Source organism: Sceloporus occidentalis, unplaced genomic scaffold (genome assembly GCF_023333645.1).
Source record: "Sceloporus occidentalis isolate IW3139 unplaced genomic scaffold, rSceOcc1.0.p SCAF_8, whole genome shotgun sequence".
NCBI lineage: Eukaryota > Metazoa > Chordata > Lepidosauria > Squamata > Phrynosomatidae > Sceloporus > Sceloporus occidentalis.
The window spans coordinates 16169191-16184260 of NW_028316988.1; the positions used below are offsets into that span (position 1 = coordinate 16169191).

Here is a 15070-nt window from a genome sequence, read left to right on the forward strand (position 1 = left end):
CTTTCACTACCATTGCTGAATGCTATGACATTCTGGGAATTGTAGTTTGTTGTGGCACCAGAGCTCCCCGGCAGAGCAGGCTCACAAAACGACAGATCAAGGGCGCTTTATTGTGCCTGGTCTCTTCCCAATTCTATGATTCAATGACTGTACAATGGATGCCTGTATGTTGCAGTGTCATGGCAGCCCCTACGTGAATATGGAGGTGGCAAAATAACTCAGTTTCAAGTTTTCCACATATGTAAGGCCATTTATTACAATGGTAAGTCCCAAGCGAAACGCCAGCCAACGTTTTGAAGCTCTGCCGGGAACAAAACAGCCAAGGAGGACGAGAGAAAATGGCAGGTCGGAGAAAACCAAGGCCCTTTCTCCCCCACACCTTCCTTGCAAGATCCTTCCTTTTCTGCTTTGCAAGAGAGACATAGCAACCTGAAAAGTTCTCCACCTACGAAACACTCCATTTCATCCCTGCAACAAAAGCCAGCTGCCACCCATGGATCGACACTGAGTTATTTCTTGTGAGACCCAATATCTTTTTCTGTGGGGGGAAACAATGCACCGTGTTGCATTGGCAGATTATTGTGAGTCTAATGACTATGAGAAGCGCACATTTCACCGGAGCGCAGTCATTTCGTTATTGCTGTTTGCTTTAACTTGACTCCTTTTTTTTCTCCTTTCCTTTCCCTTTATTTTCGGGAACTCATTTGCAGCTAAGCAACTGTTATATGCTCCCTGTTTGGTTATAATTTTGCAGGCACTTTAATAAATCATGGCAAATGGGGAGGGGGCGAAAGCAAACCCCAACCTCCACAAAACCATTTGCAAATTAAGATAATGAGTCTTTGACTCTCTCTCTCTCACACACACACACACACACACACACACACACACTCACATCCATGGACAATCTCACTCCAAAGCCTTGTTTACAGCCACTGAGACGAAAAGTGTCATCAACCATGAGAAATGGAAGATTCCCTGTTTATATGCGGCCAAGCATGCATGTCTCAAATGGATATCAACTGAGTGACCCTAAAAACAGAAAGGAAAAAATCAGATGTGTGCAATTCTCTGGTTCCATCTATAAGTAAAATGGCCACATGCCAGTCATTACTGGGATTTAGTAACTTTCAGATGAAACTAACTCCACCAGAAGGTGTACAGAAAGAGAGCCAGCAAAATTTCGAGACACCACGAGTTCTTCTTTGCCTCCAGTTGTACATTTACCAGTTACATTTACCATTTGGGAATGGGGAACATGGCTTACAGTTGTAAACCGCTTAGAGACCGCTTAGGCGGTATGAAAAGGTATATCAATGAAGCTGCTATTGCTATTCCTAGCTGCTATTGACCCTACCACACCGCTGCAGAGAAACTTAATACAACAAGATGGAGGTTGTTGTTGTTGTTGCTGCTTCTGCTGCTGCTGTTGTTGTGTGCTTTCAAATCATTTCTGACTTATGGCAACCCTAAGGCACCTGGTATTCATTGGCGGTCTCCCATCATTTATCGTTGTGTGCCCTCAGGTCATTTCTGACTTACGAAGACCCTAAAGTGAACCTATCATGGTTTACTTTGGGGTTTGCTTATCATGGGGTCTTCTTGGCAAGTGTCTCCAGAAGGGTTTTTGCCATTACCATCCTTTGAGGTTGAGAGAGTGTGACTTGCCCAGGGTCACCCAGTGGGTTTACATGGCCAAACAGGGATGTGAACCTCAGTCTCCAGAGTCATAGTCCAACACTCAAACCATTACATGAAACCACTACACCACACTGGTTTTCACATTGCACACACAACCAATTTCTCAGTGTGTATCTATTTGCAACTTGACTTCAACAGCCTTGAATGGAATGGAGAGGTTCTCTGCTGGACCAAGATGTCGAACCAACTTCCACAGGGGAACGTGATGCTTGCATTAGACCAGTGGTTTCCAAACGCTGGTCCTCCAGATGTTTTGGACTTCAGCTCCCAGAATTCCTCACTGTTGGCCAAGTTGGCTGGGTCTATTGGGAGCTGAAGTCCAAAACACCTGGAGGACTAAAGTTTGCTAATCACTGCAGTTAGACACTAACAGAATTGCAGCTTGGTTCAGGTCTTGGAGATGGAGTGGTCCAACTAAGCAAGGCGAAAGGAGACAAGAGGCCATTGGAGTGGAATGAGGGAAGCCCTCTGAAGCTAGCAGAAGGAAAAGGAGATTGAACAGATGAAAGAGTGCCAACTGTCCTGAGCTCATCCCAAGGCAACAAAGAGATTTAATCAGACAGGAAGCTGTGGAAAGGAAGTCTGGAGAAGATCTCATCTAGCTTGATTTGATTTATTTGATAGATCACTTGCCCTTCCTCAAGACAGCTTACAAGCTACTTGATAAAACACCAGCACATCACCCGATGCAAATACCAAAAGCCACCAGTTTTCCGGTGCTCACATGCCTTGGACTATGACTCTGGAGGTCAGGGTTTGAATCCCAGCTTGGCCATGGAAACCCACTTTGGGCAAGTCACACTCTCTCAGCCTCAGAGGTTGGCAATGGCAAACCCCTTCTGAAGAAACTTGCCAGGAAAACCCCATGGTTGGGTTTGCCATAAATTGGAAACAACCTGAAGGCACACAAAAACAACAAAAGACGCAGCCCTAGCTTTTGTATCGATTTTTTAAAAAACCATTACTTCACTTATAATATTCTCCTCTGACAGAACTCAAGGCTATAGTCATGGCTCTCTGTTCCTTGTCCTTTTTCCTCACAGCAACCCTGCAAGGGAGATCAAACAAGACCTGGAAAATCAGGCTTCAGGGCATTAAGTGCCCTTTAAGAATGGTCCTTTTCAGCACCTTGGAAAATCACAGTGCTTAAAAGATGAAGAAATAGGAAGGTGCTCAAGAGGAGATGCAAAAAGGTGAAATGAGGCAGTCAGTAGAACGCAACCAGAAAAGCATCAAGTGCATCTTTCCCTGCTCAGCTTAAAAGTCTGCATCCAAAGAGGGTGAAAATCAAGGAAAGGGTTCAGGGTGCACTTTGGAAGGGTCTTTTTCAACATCTTGGAGAGCATATTGCATGAAGAGCAAAGGAATAGGACGGTGTTCAAAAGGCAACGCATAAAGTCGACATGGGGAAGTCAGGACTCTTAGAGAGCGCCACCAGGAAAGGATGGAGCACATCTTTCCACGCTGGGCTTATAAATCCAATCCAATGACAGAGAAAATCAAGGAAGGGCTCTCCGAATGAGCTTTGGGAAGGGTCCCTTGGAAAGGGCAGTGGGTAAAGGGCCAGGGAAAACAGACAGCTCAGCAGGCGGTGCGTAAAGACAAGCACAGTTTGCTGGGAAGCACAACTGGGACAGGATCCAGTGCAGCTTTCCCCAAAGGACTTCAAACTCTGCGTCTAAAGACAGAGAGACCCAGGGTTTGGGAAGGATACTTTTCAGCACCTTGGAGAGCGCAGCGCATAAAAGGCGAGGGAAGAGGAAGGCGCGTCAAGGCCAAAGGCAGAGGTCAGCACCCTGGAGAGCGCCTCCAGCTTCTGCACGTCAGGATCCCACCCTCTCCATTCCCCAACACGTGTCTCTCCACCTCCTGAGTCTTGGGTGCCTTTCCCACGGTCCTTCTGCCATCCTCCCCTCTCCTTCGGTCCACCATCCCTTCCTTTTCCCTTTCCCTTTCCCTTTCTCCATCCATCCCTTCCTTTCCTCTCCTCTTTTACTTTCTTCCATTCTCTGCTTTCGTTCCCTTTTCTCTCTCTGCCCCACTCTCTCCCTTCCCCTCCCCATTTCTCCATCCCTTTCCTTCTCTTTGTCCTTTCCCTTCCCCTTTCTTTCTTTCTTTCTTTCTCTTTTTTTCTCTTTTCTTTTTTCTTTCCCTTTCTCTCTCTGCACCACTCTCTCCCTTACCTTACCTTTCTCCATCCCATTCCTTCCTTCCCGTCCTCTCTTTCTTCTTCCCCTTTTCTGTCTGCATCACTCTCTCCCTTCCCTTCCCTTCCCTTCCTCCATCCCATTCTCTTTCTCTTTCTCTTCCCCTTCTCCATCCCATCCCATCCCATCCTCTTCCCCTGCCTCCATCCCTTCCTTTCCCATCCCCAAGAGCCCCTCTCTCCTTACCTGTCGTCGTTCTGGAAGCTCTGGTCCCCCAAAAGTAAGTCCCGGAACCGGTAGCGAGGCGGCAGAGGGAGGACTTCGGAGTCCACCTCGGTCATGGTCAAGGAGGAGATGTCCAAGATGAGCCCACTCTTGTGGCTGCCTCCTCTGTAGCCTCCTGGGGAGGACTTGAGCCTAGGAGGAAGGAGAGGGGAGTGAGTGGAGGGAGCCAGGCTGAGAGAGAGAGAGAGAGAGAGAGAGAGAGAGAGATGCTCCTCTGGTCCCCTCTTCTCCTCCTTTTGCTGGACCCAAGCCAGATGCTTCAGCCCCTCCTTGCTTCTCCCCTTTGGAGTCAGCTGAAGCTTCCTTTTGGCTCTGGAGGAGGCTCCTTGTGCTTCTGGGTTGTTGCTTTCAAGGAATGACCAAGACCTTCAGCATGATCCAGGCAACAGACTCAGAGAATCACAGGACTTGGAAGAGATCCCTAAAGGGCACCCACTCAAACCCCCCTTCTGCCATGCAGGAACTCACAACCAAAGCAATCCTATTATTATTATTATTAAAATATTTTATTAAGCATAAAAAGACATACGGATGCAAAGACACCGACATCTATATGCACTCATCTATCGTCCAGACATACATAAAAATATTAAAAGGAAAGAAAGTAAATTGACATAAATAATCTTTAGTCAAGATATATCTAAAACATATCTTTGTTAGGGTAATTTTTACTTGACTATGTTACTGCACATGTATTAACCAATTTTTCTGCTTTTGTCCCGCTTTATCATCACAATGGAAATCGACTGAATAAAGATCAGAATCGATTTCAAGGGGGAACGGCGGTCCTATAACCTGATTTACAATTTGTAGTAAACTGTAGTGGGAATGACTCCTAAATTACCCTTGAAGGATTGGTACCTTCATTTCTTTCCTTCCCTGTTAAGATCACTCTATTCTTTTCCTTCCTATCCAAAAATCTTTTACCTTTCTACCAACAACATACACATATCTTCAGCTACTTTCTCTTGCCTTCTACAACGTACTAAACCTTCTGGTATCTATCCTCCTTGATCTTCCAATCCTTCCATCTCATGAGTATCATCAACCAAAACAACAACAACAACAACAACACAGCAACCTTCATTCCTTCGTAACCTTCCTTCCTAAATATTATTTTACCACATTCATTCCTCAGCTTCTTCTCCTGCTGTCTTTGACAACCAAAGCAATCCTAAGAGGTGGCCATCCATTGAAGGCAGTGGTTCCCAAACCCTGGTCCTTCAGGTGTTTTGGACTTCAACTCCCAGAGGTCCCAGCCAAGCTGGTCAAGGGTCAGGAATTCTGGGAGGTGAAGTCCAAAATACCTAGAGAACCAAGGTTTAGATCTAAGGAGACTCCCCAAGGCAGGCTCTTAACCATCAGGAGGTTCTTCCTAAGGTTGAGGTGGAATCTCTCGAGGTTTAAATCCTCCTCTTTCCTTCCCAAGATAAAGCAAGTCTCACACAAGCCCTATCCAGCATCACTCACTGTGTCCATACCTCTTGTGGGTAGACTAAGTGGCTCCAGGTGTTTTGGACTTCAACTCCCAGAAGCCTCAGCCCACTTGACCCACAGTCAAGAATACTGGGAGCTGAACTCCAAAACATCTGGAGGACCCAAGCTTGGGAACACCTGCCCTAAAGGCACCAGATCCCATCTGATTTCTTGGAAGCTAAGCAGGGTCAGCCTTGGTTAGTACTTGGTTGGGAGACCGCCAACCAATTCTAAGGGCTGTAGGTTCTATTCCAGAGAAAGGCACTGGCAAAACTACTTCTGTGTATTCTTTGCTTAAGAAACCCTGTGAAATTCATGGGGTCACCATAAGCCAACAGGAGACTTGTAGGCACATGGAATAGTGGCTTGAGAGTGCTGGGTTGTGTCTCTGGAGTTCAGGTTTCAAATCCCCACTTGGCTGTGAAACCCATTGGGTGACCATGAGCAAGTCACACTCTCTCAGCCTCAGGGGAAGGCAACGGCAAACCTCTTCTGAACAAATCTTGCCAAGAAAACCCCAGGATAGGTTTGGTTTTTATCCTACCTTTGTTCCAACACTGCTAAAATACAATCCCAGAGACCCATCTCAGATTTGAATTTGGATCATAGATGGTGGAAAAGGAGGCTCTCCAACCTTCTCCAGTTGGCAGTGTATGTTTCTTTAGTTGTGAACCACATAACCAAAGATTTTCCTACTTTCCTTCCCACTCCACTGCCCTTCCGTACTTTACAACTGCTTCTATATTCCCGACATGTTAAGAGTGAAAGAAATCCATCAAGAAAAAGAGAGAGACTCTGAGCATGTGCAGTTTGATATTTTACACTGCTTTGAGTCATGGCACCATCAGGAATGCAGGGACCAAATCAGATTTGTTTCTGCTTCTATGTACATCGATGCGGGAACGAACACCCTTTTGTTATGCCAAGGGATGTATGGGTATGTTTTTAAAAGCAAAAATGAAATGAACATCTGTGGCCATGAGCATGTTAGGCCAGCTGCCCTTCTTATATAACACCATGGTTAAAAATAAGAAAGATCTGCTTTTTAATCTAAACTGGCCTTTGCTTGCTACCTGGCTGCAGCAGAGGGACCTTTTAATGGGGGTGCTATATTTTTGCTTTCCCCGTGGCGTTTTAAATGTGTTTCCAACTGTTTTAGTGTTTTAATAGTTTTGTTATTTAATCACTTCCATAATTTTGCACTATACATCTTTCTAAAAGCAGTGCGCTTTAGACTACGCTGCTAGCCACCCAGGGTCCCATATGGAGAAAAAGCTGGGAGGCACATTAAATACATTTTAGTGAAGATCCTACAATGAGGAGCTGGAGTTACACACCACCACCTTGGGAATGACTGGCAATGCCAAGTGCGCATGCACATGTGTGATACGCAAGCAATGTGCATAGGCACGCAACCCATAAAGCATGCAATTGTGCATTCATGCACAGAAGGCAATGTGTATCCATGCACAATGCACACCCATACACAATGTGCATCCATGTGCAATGGCAACACATGTGCAATAGCCCTATCCACTGCCAGGTAAGTTGGACTCAAATTTGAGTCTCTGTTCTGATCCTGAGGTCCAACCTAACACAGTCAAACATCCACGAACAGGCAGATGTTCACCAAAGGAGGGAAGAAGGTGATGCGGCTCCAAGCAAAGGCTTTTAAATAGAAACAATTCCTGTTTTAGAAGCAGTGGCTCCAGAAAAGGGTTTTGAAGATGCACTTTTTCCAATTTTAGCATCCCAGGTGCCTCCCAAGATCACTTGCCAGCTTCTCAAAAGTCAATGATTTCTCCTTAAAGCAGCAGAAAGTGTCTGATGTTTCTGCTGATGGTTGATCCAAGGAGCCAAAGGAAGCTGTTCCTCATCACTTTCTGGGTTTAACTTTCTGCCCCTCCTTTGCCAGTTCAGTGTGCCTTTGCTTAATTCTATTCCCCCCCAAGCAAGAATTGTGGATTCCTTTTTCCTTCTCCTAGTTTTGGTGCCAGCTGAACTCCATTCATGCCCCTTGCAAGCATTTAAAATCAATGCTCAGTTTGACCTTCTCACTAAAGTTTCTGAAGATCTCTCAACTTACTCTCTTGCTCTGCCAGCGTCTCCAACTCCAAAGTATCATACAAAACAAAGACCCAAGTTAGCACCAAGAAGGACAACACAGAAGTAAATAGCATTTTTAGAAAGCGCTCATAGAATATTAGTTTGTTTTAGAAAAAGACACAACACACAAAATAATTTGCGTGGGATTCAAGGAGGCATACAGCCATCTAAAAACACAGGACAGCTTTTAAAAACTATGAATACAAACGTTAAAACACTATTAGACCCAACAAGTTAAAGCGCCTTTAAGACATAAGTAAACAGAAACACAATGTATGTATTTATGAGCCTTCAAGTCACCTACCAACTTATGGTGACTCCATGAATTTAATAGGGTTTGTAAGGCAAGGAATACTCATAGGTGGTTTTGCCAATTCTGCACCTTGTATTTATTGGTGGTCTCCCATCCTTTATTGTTATGTGCCCTCAGGTCATTTCCAACTTATGGACACCCTAAGGTGAAGCTATCATGAGTTTTTCTTGGTGAGTTTCTTCAGAGGGGGTTTCCATTGCCATCCTCTGAGGCTGAAAGAGAGAGCACCTTGCCCCAGTGGGTTTACAGGGCTGAGCCAGGATCCGCACCCTGGTCTCCAGAGTCATAGACCACTACACACTTCTCCCCCCAAAAAGACCAATCAAAAAGGCCGACCAAATATTGGCTCAGGGATAGTCTAGTGGACACTAACCTCATCAGCTTTTGAGCAAGATCACCCCGCCTGGAATAACATCTCACCATCATCCGGAGCACCAGAAGACCAAGACCAAGCCTTGGAGATGCAAGGGACACATCTTTTCCAATCAAATGCAGAAAAACACCTCCAGCAAACCTCTCCCGCCGTGTTTGTGGTTGGAGAGAGAATCCATTTGGAAAAGGTCACCTCCTCCTTCAAGGATGGATCATCCTGTGTTCACCTTGTTCAGAAGCGGAGCAGGGAGTGATATTTTTATTTCCTTCTTTCCCAGGCTCTGAGTTTGCCTTTTTGACAGATCCTCTCTCGTTCTCTCTCATTCTCTCTAGGCAATCTTAATTCCCAAGGACAAAGAAGGTCCGCTGGGATGACAGGCCTTTGTGACTAAAAGAGAAAGATCACGGATGGAGACAAGCCAGGCAGATCCCACGCCTATAAGGCAATCGGAGCCATGTCCGTCTCTGTGGCTACCAGACGCACGGGTGTCTCCTGGAGCCACGTGGGGCTGGCTGGTGATGCAAGGAATGAAATAACCCACTTCTTTGGAAAGGAGCCAGAACACCCTCCCTTTGCTCTAAATGCACACCGGTTATCTCTTCTCCACACATAGCCTTGTTATTATTCAGAGGTTGTCCTGGGCATCACAGTTCCAGAGGGATACTGACAAGCCGGAGCATGTCCAGAGGAGGGTGACCAAAATGGTGAACGGCCTGGAAGCCATTAAGCCCTATGAGGAGCGGTTCAGGGAGCTGTTTAGCCTGGAGAAGAGAAGGTGAAGAGGTGACATGATCACCAAGTTTTAATATTTGAAGGGATGTTATGTTGAGGATGGAGCAAGATTGTTTTCTGCTGCTCTAGAGAACAGGACTCAATTCTGATTGAACTCATTGGATTCAAACTACAGGGAAAGAGATTCCACCTCAACATAAGGAAGAGATTCCCAATGGTAAGAGCTGGTTTAAGGAGTGACACGACAGTCATCTTTAAATATTTTGAAGGGTTGTCATGTTGAGGATGGAACAAACTTGTTTTCTGCTGCTTTAGAGACCAGAATTCTGATTGAACTCCTTGGATTCAAACTACAGGGAAAGAGATTCCACCTCAACATTAGGAAGAGGTTCCCGGTAGTAAGAGCTGGTTTAAGGGGTGATATGATAGTCATGTTTACATTTTTGAAGGGACGTCATGTTGAGGATGGAGCAAGCTTGTTTTCTGCTGCTCCAGAGACTAGGACACATAGCAATGGATTCAAGCAACGGGAAAAGAGATTCCACCTAAATATTAGGAAGAACGTCCTGATGGTAAGAGCTGTTTGACAGTGGAAGTCATTGCCAGGGAGTGATGGAAGCTCCTTCTTTGGAGGTCATCTGTTGGGGATGCTTTGATTGTGTCTTCCTGCATGGCAGAATGGGGTTGGATTGAATGACCTTTGGGGGTCTCTTCCAAGTCAATGAAGGGAGAAAAAGGCCAGGTGATCACAATCTTTGGTTACCTGAGGTCCATCACTCCAACCATTACATCACGCTGGCTCTCCCATACTTCAATACCTTGATAAGATATCTTTTCAAAATACCTCCCCTGTCCTGTATTAATGAAGCATCTCAGTGTGTACTGGCATGGGGGCTTTCAGAAAGCAGATGGGAAAGTGGAGGTGGGTTGGAAATGCAGCTTCCCACTGATTTCCCAAGCGGCATTTCCCCAGCTATAAAACCTTTTACAGGGGAAGACTATGGTGTGCCCCCTTCTACTCCAAAGCAAACTTATTATTACACACACACACACACAGAAAGGAAATGGCTAGGAGCCCTAAATCTCTGAATGGAAAGGTCACTGAAGATGGGCTTGCTGGTTTTTCCGGAGGCAGGCACTTGAATAGAGGAGGCGGAGAAATATTTAAAGAACGGTAATTGTGGCTCGGTATGGAAAGCCATAAATATTGCAGCCGTTAAGTGAGACTTCCAAGGAAGAGCTGATCTCCCCAGGAAGGTTGGCAAAACAGCCCCGGCTGCAAGAGAAACAGTCAGAGGTGGCCTTTTGCTCGAAAGGAAAGGCCTAGTCACTTTCATGAGGCAGAATCTTATTCAGGGTGTTGTTTCACAATGAAAACAATCCACATGGCTGTGTGTATGAAGTCAAGCCGTTCACTGTATCGCCCAGTTCCTTGCTCTCTGTAAATGAGTTGTAAAGGAACTCAGAGGATGCATAAAAGGTTCAAATGTGAGGATCCTAAAACAAGAAAAGCTGACAACTTGCAAAGGTCATCATTGCCAATCCAATTTTGCCCTCCGCGTCTCTTTAGCAGCCAGTCCCCCGATAACTTGCCAACTGCCCGGCGTTATTTGAGAAGGGAACGCACCCTTGGCTATATGTTTTGGACACAGGGAAACTTGAACTCCAGTAAACCTTGCCTGCTGGATCCATTCCTCCAAAAGAGCCGTGTCTTCTTCCCTCCCTGAGCTTTGCAAATCCCAGGAGTAAGCCATTTTCAGGAAGTCAGAGAAAAGTTTATTTGGCTCAAAGAAGCAACCGATCGCTCTTTGTCAAGAGTTATATGGAGTCCTGGGATTTCCCAGATTGCAATTCCGGTAAGTCAGGTTCAACCTAGAGGCAAAACGCATTAGTTGCTGGAAAAATAATTGGGAGTCTGCTTTATTAATCACAGCAGCCTGGGCATTTATTCGTCTTGACTGAATATTAAAAGATTCACTTTAGCCCTCATTTATTATAGGCCAGATGGACAGACGCTTAACAGCTCCAACAAACAGAGTTGCAAACCACAATCACTTCTTCTAGGGCGGCCTTCCCCATCCTAGTGTCCTGCAGGCATGTCAGATCACAATTCCTATCATCCCCTTGTGTCCGGTTGCTGGGAAAGATGGATGTTGCAGTCCAACAAGTCTGCAGAGGAGAAGGTTGAATCCATTTTTATAAACATTTGTTGTTGTTATTGTGTCCCTTCAAGTCGTTTCCAATTTATGGCAACCCTAAGGTGAACCTATCATGGGGTTTTCTTGGCAAGATTTGTTCAGGGGAGGCTTACCATTGCTTTCCCCTGAGGCTGAGAGAGTGTGACTTACCCAAGGACAACCAATGGGTTTCATGGCCAAGCTGGGAATTGAATCCTGGTCTCCAGAGTCATAGTCTAAAACTCAAACCACTATGCCATGCTATACCCAGCTCAAAACACCTGCAAAAGTCAACGCAGTTCCATACTAACAAAATATGGCATATTGACGAAATTTTGGAGTGTTTAGAAACAACATTTTCCGGGAACTAGGAATGCTTCTGAAATTTCCTCTCCATTCCTGGACTTTCAGATGCACTCATTTTGCTTAGAAAGGGCAACTAATGCATTAGGAATCTATCCAAAATGCAGCAGCATCTCATAGACCTGCGTTAATACAGCTCAACCCAGCATTTAAATCAGCATTTTCCCCCAGTCGTATATTCTCATGGCTCTTATTCATTTTCCCCTCCAGCAAAACTCAAAACAATCCGGTTAGCTTATTGAAAAACTGCATGAAAAATGGCCTCAATTTCAACCTGATCTCTGCCTAAAATGACTGCTGTGATGAAGCAAGAACCTCTCCAAAGTTTCTCAGATATAAAGCAGGTAACTGGGTCCCTTACGTGTTGTTGATGTTTTGCTTTTCGGCAGGGATCGCTGTCTCTGGAATCAACATGGTCCTCTTCTTTCGGCACTCTTGGATACGATGAACAGGTGCAGATCCTTCCCAGCTAAACCCGGCATGGGGCTTCTTAAATATTTGCCTGTGGAACCAGTATTTTCCAAGCCTAATCTACCTGGGGATGTTGACATGTGGGCAGCCAAAGGTCAGCTTAGATAACCCACTGAGGAAGGAAAGGAGGCAAGAAGGATGCCTGGTATCTTCAGTGTAAAGGTTTGAGTGTCAGACACTAGAAGACGGAGGGAATGAGAGTGTGAATCCTCAGCAAACCATGGAAAGCCTTTGTTTATTTATTGGCCACCTTTTTCCCAGAGTGAGACGCAAGGCAGCTTGCAGAGTGGGACGCAAGGCAAGTCATACTCTCTCAGCCTCAGAATAAAGCAATGCAAAACCTCCCCGGAATAAACCATGCCAAGAAAGCCTCAGGATAGGGTTGCTGCAACTTGAAGTCAACGTACGACCTCATTCCCACTACCTTTAACATCGGATCGTGAATTGGTTTGAACAGGTAGAAACGACCCTGGTTCCCACTTAATCCAAATCGCTGAAGCCATGCTCTAGAAGACCCTTGCCCCCAAAGCAGCTCAGAACCAGCTTTTTAAAAGACACGGATAAAACGCATATACAGTCAGCCCTCCTTATCCACGGATTTTTTATCCACGGATTCAAGCATCCACAGCTTGAAAACATTCCAAAAAAGTATACGTTCCAAATAGCAAACCTTGATTTTCCATTTTATATAAGGGACACCATTTTGCTTTGCCATTATATTTAATGGGACTTGAACGTCCATGGATTTTGTTATCCATGGATTTCATTATCCTGGAACCAAACCCAAGCGGATAACAAGATCCCACGGTATATTTTTCTATAAAGCGATGAAAAGAATTGGCCCGATTCCTATGGGGAGACCCAACTAGAGCAGACCTATTGAATCAATAGGATTTCCCTATGTGCTTGTTCAGCATTCTTCTACCCATGTGCAGTAAGCCACTTTCCCAACAGCCAAACCTACCTGATTAAAAGAAGAAAAGGAAGGGATGCAGGCTAGCCTCCCTTTGAAGGAAAAGTAACTTCAGTAATTCTGGGAGCAGCCACCAAGAAGGCCCTTCTCTTGTGTCCTCATCCAAAGTACCTCCAAAGGCAGTAGTGCTACTTTGGGGATGAAATATCTCTTTGATGGACAAATATCAGAACCACATCTGTTTGGATGGTGAGCTACTTGCAAAACCATTTCTCTTCAAGGGAGTTTCTTTGCAGCAAGGACTGGTGCATTATTTGCATTTTGCACAGGTTATAAATAGCAGGTTATAAATAACCGCTTTTGGTTTCCCTTTTCTGGACTGGACACATAGGTGCACCCGTAAAGCAGCGGTTCGGTCCAGTCTTTCCACCTGCTCTGAAGCCCCAAAAGCTGGACTTCTCTACCAAATCTCTGTCTCACTGTGAACACCTTTCTTGCTCCGACCGGTGCGTTGTATCCTGTTCCTGCTGCAGCAGATATTAAATCCGTCCAACGTACGTGTGCAGAAGCACCAGGCTTTCTGAAACCTGAGTCACATTTGCTCTCCTTGCACCCTCCCCAACATCTTCCAGCCCAGATTATTTTGGAAAGAGATTCCCTGTCTTTCTTTCGCAGGGCTGTCGCTTTGCACGGGAAGGCCGTCCAGGGTTCCCTTACATGGTCAGGAGAAGGCGTTTGACAGTTCCCAGTTCAGTGGAACCATGGCCCGATACACAAACATCAACACAAGATCTCCGTGAGAAAGGAGCATGGAAGGATTGGAGGGAAAAAGAAGTGGAGGGAGAAAGGGAGAGAAGAGGGGCATTGCCATAAAGGAATATGCAAGTGCCAGATCCCATTGACACAATGCAAAAATATATCTTTGCCAATTAATCTATGGGATCCTATAGCTGTCACTGTGTATACACACACACGCACACACACTCACACTGGATCTAGCTCCTTCCAGAAGCTTTGGACTACAACACCTATCATCCCCCACCAGCTGTATGGTGGTGCAACACATATGAACAGAGCCAGAGTAGGGATACCAAGCCAGATGCCGGACTCGTTTCTTTTTCCAAATCCCAAATCCTAGCAAGCAAAAACCTTTGTGAGCAGGAATGAATGTCCTTTGCATGCAGAAGGTCTTAGGTTTCATTCCGGTTTTAAAAGATGGAAGACCACATATGGTGAAAAACCTTACACCAGACTTGGCTAATGCCAGAAATGTTGGACTACAACACCCATCATCCCTCCCCAGCACCCAGAACAGATTAACAGCCCTAGTGTCATGGAGGTCACAAGCTCCCCCTGGCTATAAATGGACCAAGAACACAAGGAGATTGTAGGAGAAGATGTCTCATCGCTCTCTGTCTACCGTCTCCAGTCCGCACATCGCCGTTGTTGTTGTGTGCCTTCTAGTGGTTTCCAACATATGGCGACCCTAAGGCGAACCTATCATGGGGGTTTCTTGGCAAGTTTCTTCAGAGGAGATTTGCCATTGCCTTTCTCTGAGGCTGAGAGAGTGTGACTTGCCCAAGGTTGCACAGTGGCCTGGTGGGGATTCAAACCCTGGTCTCTAGAGTCCTAGTCCAACGCTCAAACCACTATGCTACACTAGTTGGAAAAGCAAAAGGGAGGGTCAGGTGGCAGTTTGATACTACTTTAAGTGCTGCAGCTCCCTCCTATGGAATCTCAGATTTATAGCTTTGCAAAGTCTTTTCGCCTTCTCTGCCAAAGAGGGCTGGCGCCACCCCAAACTACAAATCCCCAGATTCTGCTACATGGAGCCATGGCTGTCAAAGTGGTGTCAAACTGCATTATTTCGACAGTGTAGATGCACCCAGAGATACAAGAACAACCGGTTTATTTATGTATTTTGAGTGGGGAACCTTCTGTAGAGATCTGATGCAAGGCGCTGGACTTTGTCTGTCTATTGGAGTGTTTCAACACTACCTCTGCGCCTTCGAT

At 45.6% G+C, this 15070-nt stretch overlaps 1 protein-coding gene across 7 annotated transcripts in view; it reads right to left on the reverse strand.

Annotated features, from left to right (window-relative positions):
• LOC149308035 (potassium channel subfamily T member 1) overlaps positions 1–15070 on the reverse strand; it is a 91103-nt gene that overhangs the window by 71681 nt on the left and 4352 nt on the right. For 5 of the 7 annotated variants that reach the window (XM_089534957.1, XM_089534958.1, XM_089534956.1 and 2 more), the window contains exon 2: positions 4095–4265. In XM_089534957.1, coding sequence (XP_089391083.1) covers positions 4095–4265 — 171 coding nt within the window. Of the gene's footprint in view, positions 1–4094; positions 4266–8401; positions 8777–13108; positions 13573–15070 lie in introns of those variants that run through there. The other 2 variants (XM_089534964.1, XM_089534959.1) reach the window with 2 other exon arrangements.